General features: G+C 51.5%; 2 protein-coding genes across 2 annotated transcripts; one reads left to right on the top strand and one right to left on the bottom strand.

Annotated features, from left to right (window-relative positions):
- The first annotated feature begins 7,843 nt into the window (after positions 1–7,843).
- On the top strand, positions 7,844–8,779 carry LOC142403921 (olfactory receptor 14J1-like). Its single transcript, XM_075490224.1, has one exon. The coding sequence runs from the start codon at positions 7,844–7,846 to the stop codon at positions 8,777–8,779; it is 936 nt and encodes a 311-aa protein (XP_075346339.1).
- A 10,816-nt stretch (positions 8,780–19,595) lies between these two features.
- On the bottom strand, positions 19,596–20,763 carry LOC142403904 (olfactory receptor 14J1-like). The gene is made up of 2 exons (XM_075490204.1): positions 20,688–20,763; positions 19,596–20,200 (listed from the first exon to the last, which is right to left on the bottom strand). Exons 1-2 carry the CDS (start codon positions 20,761–20,763, stop codon positions 19,596–19,598), a joined length of 681 nt encoding a protein of 226 aa, XP_075346319.1.

The raw sequence follows: 20,763 nt of genomic DNA, 5'->3' as shown, positions 1-20,763 counted from the left end.
GATGTTCATCATCTTCATAGCACTCCCAGGGTATCTCAGGAAATGCCAAAACTTTGTGCTTTGGTTTGGTTTGTTTTTTTCTGTCATTCTTTCTTTCTCCTTTTCTTTTTAGCTTTGATGATATCATTTCCCTTTATGTAATACTATTTTTGCCCTCCTGTTTTTTTTTTTTTTTCTTTTTTGACCCACAGCCTCTTATACATATGGAGGCAGGCTCCCTGTGAGGAACACAATAAAGAAACCAGCAGAAAATTATTTGCCTCAGCTCCCATCACTTATATCTTGTGTGGACATGGACAACAGCAGGACCTGGTCTTTCCCGTGCTGGTGTCTCCTCACTTCCCCCCTGTGCTGCTGTGCCCTTGCATTTGTGTAAGCCCTAAGGTCTCATGTAACTTGTGACAGTCCTGTTGCCTCCACAGTGGCATGCCTGTGGCTGCAGGAGGAGCAGGCCATTTGAGCCACTGTGTCAGAGCTGGCTTCCCTGCCAGCACCACCATCACCAAAGGGGCTCCTCAGGACAGGGCCAGACAACCGGGTGCCTCTTCCAAAGCTGGTGTCAGGAATACAGCCAAGGAGCTGCTCCCAAAACAGGCCTCTTGCTCTTCTTGGTTTTTTGACAGATTCAGGGGGACACGCTAAGAGTCACAGAATGATATGTTAGAGACAGAGGGTTGGATGGAGAGCTCCCTTCTTGGTTGCACATGGCCGAGAAGACAGCAACTGGTCTTTGACTTATCTGCCTGGCACTGTCACACCTCTGGTGGGGATGATGGCAGATGCTGGCCTGGAGAGAAATCAGGAACTGCCAGGAGGTGTCAGGGAAACCCCAGGGACAGCGTATGAGTCTGGGTGGGCAGTGAGTGGCTCCTCATAAAATATGTAATGTCATAAGGTAGGTTCTTCCAGAGGAAAAGGTGAACCTGAGGAGCCCGTGGGCTACTGCGGACTCTGCAATGCCAGGAGAGGCTGTGAGGAGCCAGCAGGCAAAGGGACATAAGAGTGGAGAGTGGTTCAGGACACCGTGACGGATGCACCCACTCTGAATTAGTGAACAGTACTTTGGTTCAAGCATCACTGACAAGTGGCCCTGACTGAAATCAGTCCTGCTGTGCAAACTGTGAGAGCTGTGCTAGGCCATATCTTCTCAGCCACTAAGGAGTCTCGGCCACGTCTTATCAGGAGCCAAGAGTACCAGCCCGAGCTGGGAGCGGACAGAAGTAAAACTGCTACAGCTGCCCTCCTGCACAGACACCAAAGGAGGGTTTGACTACGAGTCCATCCCTGTGTGCTATAAATATTTGTAGCCTCCCCGAGCCCATTGAGCTCTCCTGTACGGCAACAGGTTGCATGGCGATGATCTGCCCTTTGAGCAGGGACACTTCTCAAGGGTACTCCTCAAGGCTGAGAGACCCCTTACCTGGTACCTGATATCTATAACGAGGCAGGTGACATTTTACATTAGGCCTAAATGTATATTTTATACTACCAAAATTTATTTATATATCCAGCTATAGATTAAATATTAGTATCATAGTAAGTAGCAGAGTGTTTGAGTAATGTCTAACTCATTGTCTAAATCATCATCTAATCATCATGTAAATTATCATCGAAATTATAATTTCAATCATTGTCAAATCATTGTCAAATCACTGTTTAATTACTGTTTAACTACCATTCAATTATTGCTTAATCACCATTTGATTATCATTTAATTTTCATTCAATCATAAATTAATTGTCATGTGATCATTTTTTAATCATTAATAAAATCTTTTAGTAAAACCCACAGCAATGACTTCTCTTAATAATTCACCTGCGACAAAAATTGGTGTAGTCTGCAGGGTGGCAGACTCAGTCCTCGAATACTTACGGAAGCATGAAGGTAACTCTTCACCGAAATTTGTGGATGATTGGGTGCATGAAAAGTGGGATAACTGCAATAGGATGGAGACACAATTAAACGTTGCAGCAGGGAAAAGAAAAGATGGTAAAGAGAAGGGAATAATATGCGAAAAGTTGATAACGTGTTTGGGAGCTGCGTATCAGTATAAGGAATGTAAAGATCAGGAAATGAGAGTGTTACAAGGTGAGGGTGAACAAAGAAAGCAACCAGAAATGCAGTTATCTCTGCAAATAGGTCAATTGCTGAAACAACTGGGGGAGGAAAAAGAAAAACGCAGGAAGGTAGAGGATAAACTAGAACTCATGATATTTCAGGCCCCCCAACACACCAGATCCTCTAAAAATTTGTAAGCTAATTGTGTCCCCCCAGAAGATTGGGATGGAGATATTTGGGAGAACCCCAACCAAGAACTTAGGGATGAGAGTGAATTAGATGAATCAGAATTTAAGGTAGCCCCTATTATTAAAACTGAGGTATCTATCTGCTGGACTTCAAGGGGGCAACCAGAGAAATAGCACAAGGACCATTCCATGGGACCCCCTTCAATTGGCCAATCTGCATGAAAAATATGGGCAGAAGCCTGGCGAGAGCGAGACTGAATATCTGTGGTGTGCCTCCTTAACCGGAGGAGAGCATATGATGTTAGAGCAAGGCAAAGCGGATGGCTTTGGGGGACCAGGAGTGTTCTTGAACGAGGGAGCAGCCCCTAACGCTGAGCCACACTCTATTACACGCTGAGTAGCTTATTGGGCAGGGGCACAGAGCCTTGGCATAGAGGGGAGCCACTGCTATGCCAATACGATCATGAAGCGAGCTTTCTACTGCCGTTACAAAAGCAGCCTGCCTGCAGGCTGTGAACGACAGGGGCGCACATGGTAATTACCCTCTCTCTGCCCGTGTAGACCCCCCAGCCATGAGACCCCTGCTAAGGGGAGCCCCTGCTGCCTGACAATCGTACCTCATTGCAAAGAGGGATGAAATAAGACAAAACATACAACATCACGCTCAGGAGGGTCAGGGCAGCCAAGCCCAGCTTTGACCCATCCCGACCTGGGCAGACTTAGTGCACAGCACTGTAAATCATCGTCGAGAAATGGGGAGGGATGAACCGACACCAACAGGACAATCCCAAGCGGATGCAGACAGCAGATAAGTAAGTACTTACTCCAGCAACTAAGACGAACTCCCCAGAACCCCAGACACTTGCCCCGATCTCATGAACCCCCTGATGGAAGCTCATCAATGGGATAACACAGACGGCTCTCTTATCTATGTCCCAATGGGCTGTCAAAGATTACTAGTCAGATTTTCAATTGACACGGGAGATAAAATGTTAATAATTTCAAGTTTGGATTCCCAAAGAACTAATGTTAAGCGTGCCCAAGAAAGGGTTAAATAACAGGATCTACAGGCCAAAGTGAAATGTTCCCCATAGCTAAAGTAAACTGGTGATTGCCAGGGGAGAAAAGGATATCAAGGCACCAGTTAGCAGTAGTTTCAGGGAAGGAAAATGGTTTGGGCTTTGAGGTATGACAAGGACGAGTTTGGAAAGGACTGGACAGTGGTGTTTGTTCTTGTGGCTGCCGCGAGTGTCCTTGGTCCTTGGTTAGAGGAGTGAAAATGAGCAGCTCCCCATGGGTGTCAGTGAACTGGCAGAGTTCACTGCTGTGAGCTGCCCCCACGCTGCCTGACTCAACAATAACCCATGTCCCTCACTCTCCTCTCTCTGCCGCTGCTGGGATGGGTATTGTGGAGGTCACAGCTGACCTAGAAAAAAGACACCTTATCTCCCAAACGCACTCCCCATATAATTCCCCAGTGTGACCAGTTAAAAAGCAGATGGGAGATGGTGCCTAACTACAGACTACAGAAAGTCAAATGCAAACACCGCTCCTCCTACAGCTGCCGTCCCACACACGGCTACATTAAGTGCCACCTTCCAAGCTGCCACTCACCCCCAGATGGTGGTAGGAGATGTAAAAGATATGTTCTTTATGGTGCCGCTGCAGGAGGAGGAGAACACAAAACTTGCTTCTACCTGGCATGGGATAGAATTTACTTTTAATTGTAAAGTACAAATAAACTGGTACACAAGTAACTTGATCTCCTTCCACGACAAGGTGACGCACTTAGTGGATGAGGGAAAGGCTGTGCATGTTCTATGCCTTTGACAATGTTTCCCACAGCATTCTCCTGGAGAAACTTGCTGCTCATGCCTTTGACGAGCATAAGCTTCTCTCAGTAAAAAACCTGGCGGGATGGCCGGGCCCAAAGAGTTGTGGTGACTGGAGTTAAATCCAGTTGGCGGCCGGTCACAAGTGCTGTTCCCCAAGGCTCAGTACTGGGGCCAGTTTTCTTTAATACCTTTATCAATGGTCTAGATGAGGACATCAAGTGCACCCTCAGTAAGTTTGCAGACAACACCAAGTTGTGCGGGAGCGTTGATCTGCTTGAGGGTAGGAAGGCTTTGCAGAGGGATCTGGATAGGCTGGGTCGATGGGCTGAGGTCAATGGTATGAGGTTCAACACGGCTCAGTGCCGGGTCCTGCTCTCCCTATGGGACATGACTGCAGTCGTTCATATGAATACTTCTATAAACTGCCATGAACATACTGAGTGGGAAAAGGTTCTTTTGGCCTTTATTTGGGCAGCAGCTGTCATTTCACTTGGCCAAAGGAATTTCCTACCAGGCTCATGTATGATCCCTGAGATGTTGCCCTGTCTCTATGAACTTCTCCATTAGAGCTTGCAGTTGCCTGCATGTATCTTGGACCACCACTGGCAACGCCAATGTCACCAGGTATTTGCATCTGAACACCTCACTGCTGCCCTCCATCTGCATTAATTAGCAAGGGAGCTGAGAGAAGGAGCTCCCATGCAGGTGCCTATGTTGTGCACTCCTGGACAGAGGCCAGAGGAATCCCACCTCCTGTGGGTTTGTGGCAGGCATGGGAGGGAGCTGAGTCTCCTTCAAATACTAGGAATGGAAACGCAGGATGAGATGCTCCATGGACTCAGCGGAATCCCTTCCCTCAGCAGGGGTAAGGGAGATCCCTGCCTGCCACTGTCTGAGAGCCCTGTCTAACAATGAGACCAAAAAAGGTGATATTTAGATGGAACTTTGTCTCTGAGAGGAGAAATGACTCTGTTAGACAGAAGTGTCTCTCCCCAGGTGAGGGAGGGAACATGAGTGCTGCCTTCAGCCTGTTTCCCAGCAGGTTCCCCTGCAGCCCCAGGGACACCTGGAGGGAGCCCAGAGGGGGCAGAGAAAGTGCTGCCTTGGGCTGGTCCTCTGCTGCTGAGCTGGGCTGGGCTCCTGGCATGGAGGGAGCTCCTGGCAAGCGGGCAGCGCTGCAGAGAGACAGCTCTGCCCAGGAGCAGCTCCTCTGCAAAGGGCAGCAGGGCTGAGGGCACTGCCTGCAGGCAGCAAGGGGGGTGAGGGTGGTAAGAGAGAGGTTAAAGGCAGATGGGAGTGGGAGGACAGAGGAGAGCTCACTTGCAGAATAATCTTCACAGCCCTCTACCTGGTAAGTCTCTGGCTGCAGGGCATTGCACCTGCAGCTCCTGGAAAGATCTCCTAAAGCTGGCACATCCCACAGCCTACGGGCTCTGCCAGGAGGGCTCTCACAGTTTCCCCAGTGCAGAGAAAATGACTGGCTTTGGAGCACGGCTTCCCTGCTGCACCATCAGAGGGACGGGGCATGTCGGCTGCCTTCACCCGGGGATAGCTGCAGAGTGTGAAGCTGGGGGTGCACCCAGGGGTGCCCAGGGCTGTCCTTCAGAGCAGGGCCCCTGCACCCCAGGGGCTGTGTGCTGGGGCAGGACCTTTGTCTCCTGCCTGGGTCAGCTCTCAGCTTACCTGGGGAGCTGCCAGCAGCAGTGCGGGGAGAAGCTGTGGGTGGAAGAAGCAACTGCTGGCAGGAGAGGGTCCTTCTGCTATCAAGAGGGTGCTGCGTTGGTCGGGGCTGCTCACAGCTCCAGATCACCCCCAGGGCATTTCTGAGGGGACTTTTCAAGGGGAAGCTCAATGCAGGGACTACGTTAAAGATAAGGAGCTTTCCTGAATTTGTGTTTTTCATTTCCTATTTGGGGGGCACGGGGAGGTGGAAAAAGGGATCTCTCAAGTTTGAAGAAGTCACTGAGACTCCTGAGCTGTAACGTTGAGTCATCAGTAGGTCTGCCAGAAACCTCCTAGAGTGCCTTCAGCCACTCCTCTGCCTATGGACAGCACCAGCTTCACCTCTGCTGGACCCATCAGGGTGTTTCTTCCCTGCCCTTTTCCACCTGCAAACAGGACCATGCATGCAGCCAGTGCCCTGCAAACAGGCAGGTTTCTGTAGGGCCAGGGGGAGTGCACAGAGGTTGGGATGGCATCTGTGAGCACTGACAGGGAAAGAATGGGACAGGGAAACACCTCCCAGGAGGAAAATCTCCAGGCAGCAGAGATATGATCAGGGAATGAGAGGGAAGGAAAACCAGAAATGTTGTGGGAGGGAGAATTCAGAAATCTCCCTATGATGCCCTCCAATGCAGACCCCTTCCCCTGAGCAAGCCCCCTCGCCTCCTGTCCCAGCCAGCAAAGCCTCTGCCCTCAGGGCTGTGGGGTCCAAGGCGTGAACCACCTCCTCTGCAGCCAGAGCTCCAGCAGAGCCGTGCTGCAGCTCTCCAGCCACGTGCCCATGTCCCTCTGCAGAGCACAGGGGTCAGAGCAACTGCCCAGTAATGTGAGTGTCTGGGAGGTGTTGTGCACAGCTGGGTGAGGGTAACGCTGTCCTGAGTGCCCGGCTGTCTCTCCACTTGCCTCTCTCAGCTAGACCATCACTGCATTTCTCCTTGTTTCTCCACTAGTCTGTGATTGTTTTCTTGATCTTGCTGTCAGGCTCTCTGGGGATGGGAGCTGCAGCAGCCGAGTCAGGCACTGCCGCTGCTCTTGTGATTCCTCCCATGCAGGTGAGTCCATGGGAATGAAGTGTCCAAGCTCTCCTCTAAGCTGTGGGGCTGCGGGCAATGCAGTCTGTGTCATTCCCTTGCAAATGAGCTGACTGTCCCTTACTGAGATAGCATCATTAGGACCCTTGGCTATCTCCTTGGGGTGTCCTTCCAAGCTGTGAGCTTCCCTCCAGGATGCAAATCTGTCCTATAGCATTTTGGTGTTACCTGAATGCCCCATGGAGAAGCACAGAGACGCTACGGCCAAGGAAATGCTGCTGGGTTGGTGAAATGAACCCTGTGTGTCCTTGGGTACAAGTGGGGTGCTGAGACCTTGAGAAAGGGTGAGACACTTAGTGCTCGGCAGTGGATTTCTCTGCTCTCAGCAGTGCCTGGTGTCTTTTCAGGTTAACATGTGAGTGTGATTACCCTCTGTCTCAGAAAGGGACAAGCAGAGGGCAGCTGGGAACAAGACAGCGGGACAGAGCAGCTCCCCTCACTCTGCACTAACCCACAGGCAATCCTCTGGCCTCGCAGGGCTCCCTTTGCTCTCCCTGAGTGCAGCAGAAATGATGAGGGTTTCTGAAATCCCAGAAAACCTCCAGCTGAGATGGGAGAGAGCTGTGAAAAACCCTCTCTCTCTCAAACACTTTTGCGATTGTGGTTTCTTAGCAATGGGAGTGCAGATACTGACAAGCCCTTTTGCACTGGGAGCTGTTTTATCTGACAAATTCAACCACTAGGACTGCCCACACCGTTCCCAGGAACCCACTGCTGCAGAGCAGGGCTGACTCCATGGCAGCCAGCGGGCAGAGGTCCTGCTCTTGGCACACTCAGCCAGCACGACCCAGAGCTCCAGCCACAGAGCTGAATGAAGGTCTCACAGAAATGGAAAAATGGTGGGGAGTGCATAGTATGAGAAATGGCTTTGATTTCCCTCAGAGAAGTCTCCCCTAACTTGTCACTGTCCTTTCCTCCTTTTTCTGTGCCCCACACCCAGAGGCAGCAGATGTCCAACATCAGCTCCATCACCCAGTTCCTCCTCCTGGCATTTGCAGACACACGGGAGCTGCAGCTCTTGCACCTCTGGCTCTTCCTGGGCATCTACCTGGCTGCCCTCCTGGGCAACGGCCTCATCATCACTGCCGTAGCCTGCGACCACCGCCTCCACACCCCCATGTACTTCTTCCTCCTCAACCTCTCTGTTCTTGACCTGGGCTCCATCTCCACCACTGTCCCCAAATCCATGGCCAACTCGCTGTGGGACACCAAGGCCATCTCCTATGCAGGATGTGCTGCTCAAGTCTTTTTCTTCCTTTTCTTGATCACAGCAGAGTATTCTCTCCTCACAGTAATGGCATACGATCGCTGCCTGGCCATCTGCAAACCCCTGCACTACGGGACCCTCCTGGGCAGCAGAGCTTGTGTCCACATGGCAGCAGCTGCCTGGGGCAGTGGGTTTCTCAATGCTGTGCTGCAAACGGCCAATACGTTTTCCATGCCCCTTTGCCAAGGCAATGGGATGGACCAGTTCTTCTGTGAAATCCCCCAGATCCTCAAGCTCTCCTGCTCACAATCCTACCTCAGGGAAGTTAGGCTTCTTGTGGTTACTGCCTATTTAGCATTTGGGTGTTTTGTTTTCATTGTGCTGTCCTATGTGTGGATCTTCAGGGCCATGCTGAGCATCCCCTCTGAGCAGGGACGGCACAAAGCCTTTTCCACGTGCATCCCTCACCTGATCGTGGTCTCCCTGTTTATCAGCACTGCCATGGTTGCCTGCCTGAAGCCCCCCTCCATCTCCTCCCCATCCCTGGATCTGGTGGTGGCTGTTCTGTACTCAGTGGTTCCACCAGCAGTGAACCCCCTCATCTACAGCATGAGGAACCAGGAGCTCAAAGATGCACTGAAGAAGCTCATTCAATCCATAGTCTTTCAGCAGCAATAAGCTCTTCACATGTCACTTCACAAGTGACTTCCAATATATCTGGAAAACCTCCCCTGTTTTGAGCATTTTATCTGTGATGATCAAGTTTGCCCAGCAATGTCTGGATCCCTTCCACGTCTCCAGAGGCATGAACCCAGTCTGTCTGACCCAGAGGTCTTTGCACATGTGTACGGCACGATGGTATAGCTGCCCTCCCATGTCACATCGCTGTAATAAAAGGAGGTTTTCTCAGTGCCACTGTCTGCAGGTTGGGCTCTTCTTCCAAAGCTGAGGTCAGGAACAGGGTGAAGAAATTGCCCCCATGCTGCTGTGCTTGGTTTCTCCATGTGCTAAGGGGAGGAGGGCATGGGGTGATGAATTAGGGAAGGAGGCCTGGACTGAGCTTTCACTTGTGTGTGCCGGTGCCCCTGGAGATGGTGATGATCAGCAGGGATCTTCCTGGGACTGTCTCCCCGTGGCTCCCATGCACCACAGCCTGCTGGCTCTGCAGAGCAGCACCACCAGCTTGGGGCCCTGCAGGGAGCATGGGAAGGGGGCAGAAGCATGCGATCAGGCCAGCACAGACACAGTCCCCTGGGGAAAGGCTCTCTAGAGGCATGGATGATCCCTGCAGAAGAGCAAAGGCACAACTCTCTAGTTCCAGGGGTAACTGATGACACAGAGAAATTTATTTCTGCATGCAGCAGCTTGGGACAGGCTGAAACTATTTCAATACATCCTACTTCAACTTCAGCATCAATAAGATGCCCATGATCTTCATAGCACTCCCAGGGTATCTCAGGAAATGCAAAAACTTTGTGGTTGGGTTTGTTTTATGTTTTGCTCGTTCGTTGATGATATAATTCCTCTTTAAATAAGACTATATTTGCCCTCCTGCTTTTTTTTTCTTTTTTACTCAATACACAATAAAGAAAACAGCAGAAATTTTTTTGCCCCCGTTCCCATCACTTATATCTTGTGTGGACATGGACAACAGCAGGACCGGGTCTTTCCAGTGCTGGTGTCTCCTCACTTCCACCCTCTCCTGCTGTGCCCTTGCATTTGTGTAAGCCCTAAGGTCTCATGTAACTTGTGACAGTCCTGTTGCCTCCACAGTGGCATGCCTGTGGCTGCAGGAGGAGCAGGCCATGTGAGCCACTGTGTCAGAGCTGGCTTCCCTGCCAGCACCACCATCACCAAAGGGGCTCCTCAGGACAGGGCCAGACGACCGGGTGCCTCTTCCAAAGCTGGTGTCAGGAATACACCCAAGGAGCTGCTCCCAAAAAAGGCCTCTTGCTCTTCTGGGGTTTCCGACAGATTGAGGGGGACAAGCTAAGAGTCACAGAACGATATGTTAGAGACTGAGGGTTGGATGGAGAGCTCCCTTCTTGGTTGCACATGTCCGAGAAGCTTTCCTTCTCAAGCTTTCCTGCTCACACTCCTACCTCAGGGAAGTTGGGCTTATTGTCACCAGTTTTATCCTTGGTCTTGGGTGTTTTGTTTTCATCATGCTATCCTATGTCGAGATCTTCAGGGCTCTGCTGAGGATCCCCTCTGAGCAGGGACGGCACAAAGCTTTTTCCACGTGCATCCCTCACCTGGCAGTGGTCTCTCTATATGCCAGCACTGGCATGTTTGCCTACCTGAAGCCCCCCTCCATCTCCTCCCCATCCCTGGATCTGGTGATGGCTGTTCTGTACTCAGTGGTGCCTCCAGCAGTGAACCCCCTCATCTACAGCATGAGGAACCAGGAGCTCAAAGATGCACTGAAGAAGCTGATTCATCCCGTAGTTTTCAGCAGTAATAATCTGCTCATGTCCCTGCACAAGTGATTTCTAATGGACGTGGGGAACCTCCTGTGCTTTGGGAATTTCTCTGTGATAATTCTACTTCTCCCGAATTTTCTGCAACCCTTCTGCTTCTCCAGAGGCATGAACCCACTCTGTCTGAACCAGAGGTCTTTGCACATGTGTCTGGCGCGGTGCCACAGCTGGCCTCCCATGTCACATCTCTGTAATAAAAGGGTTTTTCTCTGTGCCGCTGTCTCGAGGTTGTCCTCTTCTTCCAAAGCAGAGGTCAGGAACAGGCTGAAGAAATTATCCCTGTAAGGCCGTGCTGCTGTGCTTGGGTTCTCCATGGGGTGAGGAGGACATGGGATGAAGCATTAGGGAAGGAGACCTGGACTGAGCGTTCACTTGTGGGTGCCAGTGCCCCTGGAGATGGTGATGATCAGCAGGGATCTTCCTGGGACTGTCTGCCCGTGGCTCTCATGCACCACAGCTTGCTGGCTCTGCAGAGCAGCACCACCAGCTTGGGGCCCTGCAGGGAGCATGGGAAGGGGGCAAAAGCATCCGATGAGGCCAGCACAGACACAGTCCCCTGGGGAAAGGCTCTCTAGAGGCATGGATGATCCCTGCAGAAGAGCAAAGGCACAACTCTCTAGTTCCAGGGGGAAATGGATGACACAGAGAAACTTATTTCTGCATGCAGCAGCTTGGGACAGGCTGCTCTGTCACTGGGGCAGCAGGAGCAGCTGGAAGAGTCCCAGGGCAGGAGCCTTGTGCTGGGGAGAGGGCCTGGCACAGAGGGGCTGCCAGCAGTTGGCAACAGGGATCTCTTGGGGACAGGACCAGGGTACACAGGGAGACACTGGCCTCTGTCTCCTCGTGCTCCAGCCCTGGGGCTGATGGGGAGGCTGACCCTCCTCTGCCCCCCAAGAGCTGCTGTGCCCTTCAGAGGGGCTGGGGCTGTGCTGTGGGTGCTCAGAGCTCTGTAGCACCCTGTGGTGGGCACTGCCATGGGGCCAGCCCAGCCTGGAGTGTTGTATTGCGGAATTAGGAAGAGGGGTTGGGCTTGGTTAGAAAGTGCCCAGGAGAGGAAAACGCCAGTGTAGAGCTAAGCTGTGTGAGTGTGCAGGGTGGGGGCACACAGCAGGGTGCTCACAGTACAGGAGCAGGTGTCATGGTGAAGGAAGCAACGCATCAAAGGTGCAGAAGAGAGGAGCCCAATCTGTGCCATGTTCCCTGGGGGACCCAGGAACCCAGGGGAAGCTGTCCCAGAATGACTGTCCCAGGCTGGTCCCACACCCCGGCCATTTCCACCTCTGGCCATGCACTCCAGTCCTGAGGAGTGACCTTTGCTGCATGGTCACCTCTGGCCTCCTCTGGGGCTCAGGGATACCCAACTCCACTGCCATTATCAACAAAAAGGAAGCTACTTTCACTCTGACACTCATCACACACTACGTCCCATTGCTTTTGCCACAGCTGGGCTGCCAGCCAAGCCCGTTCTCAGACAGCTCCAGCTAGGTGAGGTGCTCACGGTCCTCTTCCCACAAAGTTTGAAAAATCTCCATTGACTGAGAGGCCACCAACTGGCCTGGGTCCTTGCTCCAGTGTTTGGCTCTCAGGGATTTCTCATAATCCCAGCACTCTCAGCCTCTCTTTTTGGGCAAAGAAGAGTTGACTTGCGGAAGATCAGTTTAATTTATTGTCAATTAAAATAGATTTAGAAGGTGAGAAACTATGACAAAAATATTAAAGACCATTCCCCAACCCCCACTCCCCTTTTTCCCAGGCTCAAGTTCCTCCATTCCCAATTCTTCTACCCAGCCAAAGCTGGAGAGGAGCAGGGGGGATTGGGAATGGGGGGTTATGGTCAGTACCTAACATTTCTGCTGCTCCTTCCTCCTTACATTTTTTCTCTGCTCCAGCAGGGGTCCTCTCCACGGGATCCCACAGTATTTGCAGTCAAGGCAAATATTGTCATGGATGGAGACTCCACACCTTCTCTGCGAAACATCTTCCAGTGTTTGACCACCCTAACGGGCAAAAAGTGCTTTCTTGTGTTCAGATGGAATTTCGTGAGTATATGGCTGTGTCCATCACCCCTTGTCTTGCCACTGGGAACTACTGAGAAGAGCTTGGCTCCCTTGTCTTCTTTGCCCCATCCCATCAGGTATTTACACTCATTAATAAGAGCCCCCCCCGAGCCTTTTCTTGTCTAGGCTGAACAGTCCCAGCTCTCTCAGACTTTCCTCCTACAAAAGATTCTCCCGTCCCTTAAAGCAGCTTTGTGGCCCTTTTCTGGACTTGCTTTAGTAGGTCAACAACTTTTCTGGAGGTTAGACCAGACGACCTCCAGAGGTGCCTTCCAACGTGAACCATTACATCATTCTGTGATTCTGTAGTTCTCCTCCAGGACCCCAGGGTCCTTCTCTGCAGAGCTGCTAGCTAGCCGGCTGGCCCCCAGCATGATATCCACAGTCTGGCTGGATAGAAAGTCCCACAGGGACTTTCTTAGCAGCAGCTTGTCCTTCTTGGAGATCGGCTTTACCTCTGTCACAGGTCCCACAGTGCTGCAGAGTCACCTGGGACAGCAAACCCCTCTCCTGCCAGGACTGCACAGCCCAGGCCTGTTTCTCTCTGGCCTTGGGGACTGCAGCTTTTGCCCTCGTTGTGGGAACCTCGTTCATCATCATCTTGCCACCTGCCATCCACTCCAGCACTCCTCTGCTGGGAAGCAAAGCCTTTTCACACAAGGGGTCCCAGGCTCTTGGTACCAGAATCCCATGTGACAAGTGTGCCCTTGGCCCTGGTGCCCTAGCTGAGGGGCTGCAGCCCAAATGTGCACCAAAGCCCACAGCCTGGGGCACAGACAAGAGGAGCTGGAGCCCTGTGTGCCATCAGAAAGCTGTAACCGCAGTGGAGTAAGAGCTGAGATGGGGAAGGACAGCTTCCACGGCTTTTGTGGTGGATGGAGATACAGCATATTTAGGCGAGAGCAACAGGGAAGACGATGAGGGGGGATGTCCTGTGTGATGAATGGGCTACTCCGATATGTGGAGCTCCTCTATGGGACATGCAACAGGTTAGGTGGGAGCTTGTGTGTGTGGGTCAAAGGAAAGGCCAGAAAGGATGACACTGGGCTAGAAGTTAGTTGTGGATTGACCACGGCCAGCAAATAATCACCCATGGAGTTGCTTGCTCACTCCCCCTCTACACCCCCAGTGGGATGGGGGAGAGAATCAGCAGTGTAACAGCAGGAGAAGAGGGAGGAAAAGAAAACCCAAGAAAAACAAGTGATGCAAAGGAAGACAATTGCTCACCACCAACCGACTGATGTCCAGCCAATCCCCAAGCAGCAGCCCCCCTGCCAACCACCACCCTCTACCCCCACCCACTTTTATTGCTGAGCATGATGTCATATGGTCTGGAGTATCCCTTTCGTCACTTGGGGTCAGCTGTACTAACTGTGTCCCCTCACAACTTTTTGTGCACCCCCAGCCTACTCACTGGTGGAGCGGTGTGAGAACCAGAAAAGGCCTTGATGCTGTGCAAGCACTGCTCAGCAGGACCAAAAACATCCCTGTGTTATCAACACTGTTCTCATCACAAATCCAAAACACAGCCCCATACAAGCTACTATGAAGTAATTTAACTCTATCCCAGCCAAAACCAGTACACGTGGCCTTTGTCCTTCATCCATTCCTTGAAGTTCCTGACAGGACAGTCCTCCCGCCTGTCATGTCTCCCCTGAACGGCTTCCCTAAGGCACAGGAATGTTCCTCCCAATTTAGAGTCATTGGCAAATGTGGTGAGAGTTGCCTCCTCCGGGTCATGGATACAGATGTTAAACTGCAAAGGGCCCGGAAAAGTCCCTTGTGCTGCCCCATGATGCCCCAGTACGTCCCACTGGCCTCCAGGTAGGGTATGACCCCTTCACCGCTGCTCTCTCAGCCTCATCATCTCTCCCTCAGCCTCATCTCAGCCCAACTGGTCTTTCACCCATCTGTTTTTCTGCCCATCCAGACGTAACTTGGGTACGGGAATATTGAGGGAGACCGTGCCAAAAGCCTTGCCTAAGCTGAGGTGAACTATGGCCACTCTTCTCTCCTTACGCACAAATGCAGTTCCTTCATCATGAAGCAATCAGGGTGGTGAGGCATGGTTTACCTTTGGTAAGTCCATGCTGATGGTTCTTGGACACATTCATCTCATCTGGGTTCCCAGAAATTTTACCCAGGAAGACTCTCATTGATGGCACACGCCTCACCAACGTGACCTTGTACAGCCTGTGGTGCCTGCGGTTGCACTTTTGGCCTCTTTCAAAGATGGGTGCAACACTTGCTTGTCCTCACTCACAAGAGACCTCTACCAATCCCGTGACATTTCAAAAGGGATATTACAAAGACATATTGATCTTCCAGTGGAACTTCTTTACCGCTATTCTGCCTGTTATATATCTCTACGGTGTATTTAATTTCTCTAGTCTTTCATATATTTGACCATATAAATGGTGATATTTGATACAATGACCATTTCTAAAGTCATCTTTCCAGCAGACTGTCTAGACAAAGGCACTCTCCGTTACACTCCAGTTTTCTCCTCCCCTTACTCTTTGTTCATTCACATTCCTGTCACCCATCCAGCTGCTGCTGTGACAGCAGGGAGTTAAAAGCTTACCCTGCCATTAAGTAGCCTATTTGTCTCTCTACCCAACTCCTTAACTGTCTATATTTCTACCTTTTTGTATCTACCTCCCTACAACATTTCTCAGAAGATTATCCCTTGTAGAAAGGCAACCTCAGTAGCGGCAGCTTGTTGTAAGCATATGGTTGCAGGGTGTGTTTTATTGTGAATGAGATTTTTTCATGCATTATTTTTCTTTGCTTGCCAATAGGAAAAACAATCTGTGCCTGTGTGCAGCCAGTTCTCTAAGGAAAGCAGGTGGGAGTTGGCACAAAGGAGCTGTACCATCCAGCTGCAGCCCTCAGTGGAGAAGTCTGATGTAAGGAAAAGACGCAGGTGGGCAATGAGAGAAATGGTGGGGTTGGGGAGGTGAGGTGGGAGGGTGTCCATACTGTGTCAGACCTCAAGGGACAGCTTCCCCTACCAGTCCAGATCTCCTTAGGAGAGACCCTGGATCAAGATCTACTGGAGAATGCTGCCATCACCTCTTCTCTAAACTGAAAAGTAATAAAATACAGTCTTGAAATTAAAACTTCATTTTTATTAGAAGCACTTTGAAATCTTTCTCTATAAGTACATTAGGAAACAGCTCAAATTATCTGTACAACTCTTGAAGACTTGAAGAAAATGACAGGAAGGCACATAGATCGTTAGGGCTTGCTTTATTTTAATGAGCCCCATGGTGTATTTTGTGCTGAGTCCTTGAACCTCAGGTACTGAGAGAAGATTGCACAAACCCCCCAAAGAATCAACATCAGAAGCCAAACCCAAAGTACCTTGAAGCATTAATGAGCCCCACTGAGGGCCATTACTGACAAAGCCTCCCAAGGGACTCGTTAGAGCAGACAACTGGAGGCCATGATTACAGGTAGGCAAAGGCACTGTGCAGGCAGCTGAGATGCTGAGAAAACTCTGGCTTTGTTCTATGAAGCAGAAAGGCCAAGCTCTGACCCCCAGCCCCGGGGAAGGCAGCTCCTGTCCTTCACACAGTGCTCAGGGCTCTTCCTGGGGCAGTGGGATGTGGGGTGTGTGGTGCTGAGGGAAGGACAACGCTATGACAGTTCCCAGCCCTGCTGGGGGTGTGCAAGGAGGCAGTGAGGCCCCAGTGCCTCAGGACAACGTGTCTCCTCATAGGCCTTGGTAGCATGGATGACTGCCATAGTTCAGAGGAAAAGCCTTGGTGAACTTCCAGCCTTGCCAGCGCTCTTTGCCATCTCCACCATAGGTTGTCCTACGCTGTCCCACAGCTGCTTCTTTTGCCCTGCAGGCTGGAGACACCCATCTCGCTTCCTCACTTTGCTCTCAGCCCGACATTTCCATACATTCACTGAAATCTGTCCACCCTCACACTCTGTTCCGTGAAACACAAAGACGTGGACTGATCTCCTACTCCTTCTGGAGGACTTCATGTACCACAGCACTACCCTTTGAGTGACATTTCTTCCTCCTCATGCCCAATCTCCACCTTCCAAGCTGCACTGTGTGGCAGGGTTTCTCTCTCCTGCTGTTTCCTACCTCAAGGAGAGCTCCACCATCCGGGAAACAGCCCTTCAAGCAGGCATCCCAACCCATCAGCCTTCTGCTGGCCTGTCACCTGACCACACACAAGTAACCTCACCATCATCTCCCAAGGCTGCTAGCCTTTCAGCTTCTCGGATAGACACGACCAAGCTGCGTGCCTGCTGCTGTCCCATCATGTACTCAGGCAGGAGAGAAAGGACAACCAAAATGAAAGCCCCCTTCCTGGAGCGAGCCTGGGTCCTTCGGCAGAGGGGATCTCCCAGTCAATGTGCCAGCCAGGTGCCTTCTGCTGGCCTGTCAGAGACCCTGGCAGATGTGAGCTTAAAAGCACATACCCCCGCCATGAGTCAAGGGCTGAGCTATCAGCTGTTTCAGCAAGAAGTGACCTCACAGTCCCTTTCCCAGGCACATTCCTGCTGTTGGCCTATCACCTCCAGAGGCAGAAGTGACCTCACAGCCCCCTTCACAGCCATTGGCTTCCTACTGGATTATGAGTTCCTGAGGCATAATTGACCACGTGATACCGTACCCAACCATCACTCTCCTTGTGGCCCAGTACCTGAGCAGATAAAAGTGAGCTTGTTTCATCACATTTATCTCATAGATTTCCTACTAACGGTTTGAGTGGAGAAATGTTTGTTAGAGGAACTGCTCTATTTATCTTGGTGACTTTTATATCTCTACTTCTGCCTCTCTGTTTTTTCTTCTTCCTCTGTCTGTTCTGTCTTCAGAAAGCTCTCCAAGGAAAAGATCCATTGAATCATAGAAGAACTCGGGTTGGAAGAGACCCCTGAACATCATCCTGTCCAGCTGTCCTGCTCAAGGCAGCGTTAACCAGATGAGGTCGCTCAACGGCCCTGCCCAGTTTGGCATCATCCACAAAGGAGCTGGAAAGGCACTCCGTCACATTGTACAGGCAGTTAATGGAGACATTCAGCAGTGTTGGCCCAAGTGCTTGCACTGAGGGATGCCACTACTAAGTGGCCGCCAGGAGGACTCTACCACTGGTGACATTTGGGCTTGATCCACCAGCCAACTTCTCACCCACTACTCATCCATTCCTTCAGCCCAGATATCACCAATCTGGCTGTAAAGAGGCTATGGCAGACCATGACAAAACCCTTGCTAAGGTCCAGATACAAAACATCCCTTTCTTTCCCCAACCCATACAGCTTCTGCAGTCCCTTTCTTTCCTATGAGTGCCTGGAAGTGGCTGCAGGAGTATTTGTCTATCACCTTCCCAGGGACCAAGGTGAGGTTGACCAGCCTGTAATTCTTCCAATCCTCCTTCTTGCCCTTCTGGAAGAAAGGAGTGGTTCTGCCTTTTCCAAGGACCCCAGAACCTCTCTGACTGCTCTGAAACATTTGAGGGCACAATCCAGAAAGGGTGACGTGAGCAGACAGGAGCATTTACAATGAGCCTGTCCAAGGCACGTGAGATGAATCTCACTGGGACAGTGGGGTTGGTTCCTGGAGTCACACACAGAAATGGCAGGGCCCTGTGTGGTGTCCACATCTCAGCTGGCCTCATGCACTCCTCATGCACACAAGGGTGTTCAGAGGCACGACTCCTTCCCTTACACACGTGGAGGCAGTGCACTGCAGCAGGCATGGTGACTCTCTGGCCTCCTGTTGCCTCTCCCGGAGGCTGGGAGGCACCTCAGCCCTGCGGTGTATCGCCCTGCTCTGCACCTCTCTGAGATGCCCCATGGTTTGAGGAATGGACACAGGGACCTCGGATGACAGAAGCACATGCCAGTGCTGCATTCAGGTGGTTGGTTTCCCAGGGGACGTTACTCTCAAAGGGAAGTGACCTCGAGGCACTGTCTGTCCCACTGGCCTTCATGGCACCTCTAGGAATGGCTGATGGCATTTGTGCTCACTCGGGTTCACCTCCCCACACGCACACCATGTGCATGCTTAAGTCTCCTCTGAACAATGCAAACATGGACTTCTGACCTAGTCATTTGGTGTCCCTCCATGGATGGACAAACAACCTCTCCGGGCTGGGGTGAGAGGCGGGTGCTGGGAATGACGGTTGCAAGGGGCTGGTCTGTGAGGATTGTCCTGGGGCACCTTGCCCAGGGTGTCCAGCAAACAAGGTCACAGACCAGCCCCTGCTCTGCTGGTCCTTCAAGTCTCTCCCTGGAGGCCTGGCTGTGCAAGGGACAGTGCTGCGTGCCCCCACCCTGCACACTCACACACTTTAGCTGTTCACTGGTGTTTTCCTCAACAGGGCACTTTCTTGAGCATGTTCTTGACAGCAACTTTGAAAGAAGACCTAAGCCTTCAGGCACTGTACTCAGGAGATCACCTTTCTTTATGGAAACGCTGTTAGGGAGGCCAGCTCTGTCACAGAAGTGCCCATTGCCTGTCCATGCCTGCAGTCACAGGACTGCCACACAGCACGGCTGTGACCAAGCTGCCAGAGTGCTCAGGCCTTACACCAACACAAGGGATCAGAAAGAGAACGTGGAATTGGAAAGAGAAGAGCCCCGGAAGAGCAAGCGGTGGTGCTCCTGGCAGTGCTGCCATGCCGGGACTCTTGTCCCCTCCAACTCTGCACACAGGAACTCTCCCTGCAGCTCCAAAATGGCCTTGGAGGAAGGATCTCAAGAAAAAGAAAATCACTGAAGGGGCCTTTATTTTGTATAAACACACAGAAAGCACAGCTCCTCATTTACACAGCCACTTGTCAGAAAAGAGAAGCAGACAGTGAAATAGAAAGGGGATGACAACATTCTCACAGGTAAAAAAACACCAAAAACAACAAAAAAAACCCCAGAAGACAGGCTGGGCATGTAATGAGTTACATTACAACTGCTATGCAGAGGAAGACTTTTGCTTTAGAAAAACCAAGCAGTTATCAGTTTCCACGCTGCATCATTGAGCTCCTGGTTCCTCATGCTGTAGATGAGCGGATTCACTGCTGGAGGAACCATGGAGTACAGACCAGCCACCACCAGATCCAGGGATGGGGAGGAGATGGACAGGGGCCTCAGGTAGGCAACCATGCCGGTACTGACAAACAGGGAGACCACAGCCAGGTGAGGGAGGCACGTGGAAAAGGCTTTGTGCCGTCCCTGCTCAGAGGGGATCCTCAGCACAGCCCTGAAGATCTGCACATAGGACAGCACAATGAAAATAAAAGAGCCAAAGACTACTAAGAGACTAACCACAAGAAGCCCAACTTCCCTGAGGTAGGAGTGTGAGCAGGAGAGCTTGAGGATCTGGGGGATTTCACAGAAGAACTGGTCCATCCCATTGCCTTGGCAAAGGGGCATGGAAAATGTATTGGCCGTGTGCAGCACAGCATTGAGAAACCCACTGCGCCAGACAGCTGCTGCCATGTGGACACAAGCTCTGCTGCCCAGGAAGGTCCCGTAGTGCAGGGGTTTGCAGATGGCAACGTAGCGGTCATAGGCCATGATGGTGAGAAGACAATACTCTGCTGACATCAAAAAGACAAACAGAAAGATTTGGGCAGCACATCCTGCGTAGGAGATGGCCCTGGTGTCCCACAGGGAATTGGCCATGGATTTGGGGACAGTGGTGGAGATGGAGCCCAGGTCGAGGAGGGAGAGGTTGAGGAGGAAGAAGTACATGGGGCTGTGGAGGCGGTGGTTGCAGGCTATGGCAGTGATGACGAGACCGTTGCCCAGGAGGGCAGCCAGGTAGATGCCCAGGAAGAGCCAGAAGTGCAAGAGCTGCAGCTCCCGTGTGTCCGCAAAGGCCAGGAGGAGGAACTGGGTGATGGAGCTGCCGTTGGACATTTAGTGCCTCTGGGCATGGGGCATTGTCATAGGAGAGAAAGACAGTGACAAGTTAGGGGAGATGTGTCTGACCAAAATCAAAGCCATTTCCCATAGACCCTCCCCGTGCTACACACAGACACCCTTTCCTTTTTCTAGGACACCTTCCTTCAGCTCTGTGCTTGCAGCCCTCCTTGGTGCTGGCCATGTGTGTGATGAAGAGCAGGGCATCTGCTCTTCCGGGGCTCTTGTCCATGGGCAT

This window comes from Mycteria americana, unplaced genomic scaffold, assembly GCF_035582795.1.
Source record: "Mycteria americana isolate JAX WOST 10 ecotype Jacksonville Zoo and Gardens unplaced genomic scaffold, USCA_MyAme_1.0 Scaffold_46, whole genome shotgun sequence".
Classification (NCBI taxonomy): domain Eukaryota; kingdom Metazoa; phylum Chordata; class Aves; order Ciconiiformes; family Ciconiidae; genus Mycteria; species Mycteria americana.
The sequence above is the reverse complement of the archived record's forward strand: the minus strand, read 5'-3'. Positions and strand labels throughout refer to the sequence as shown.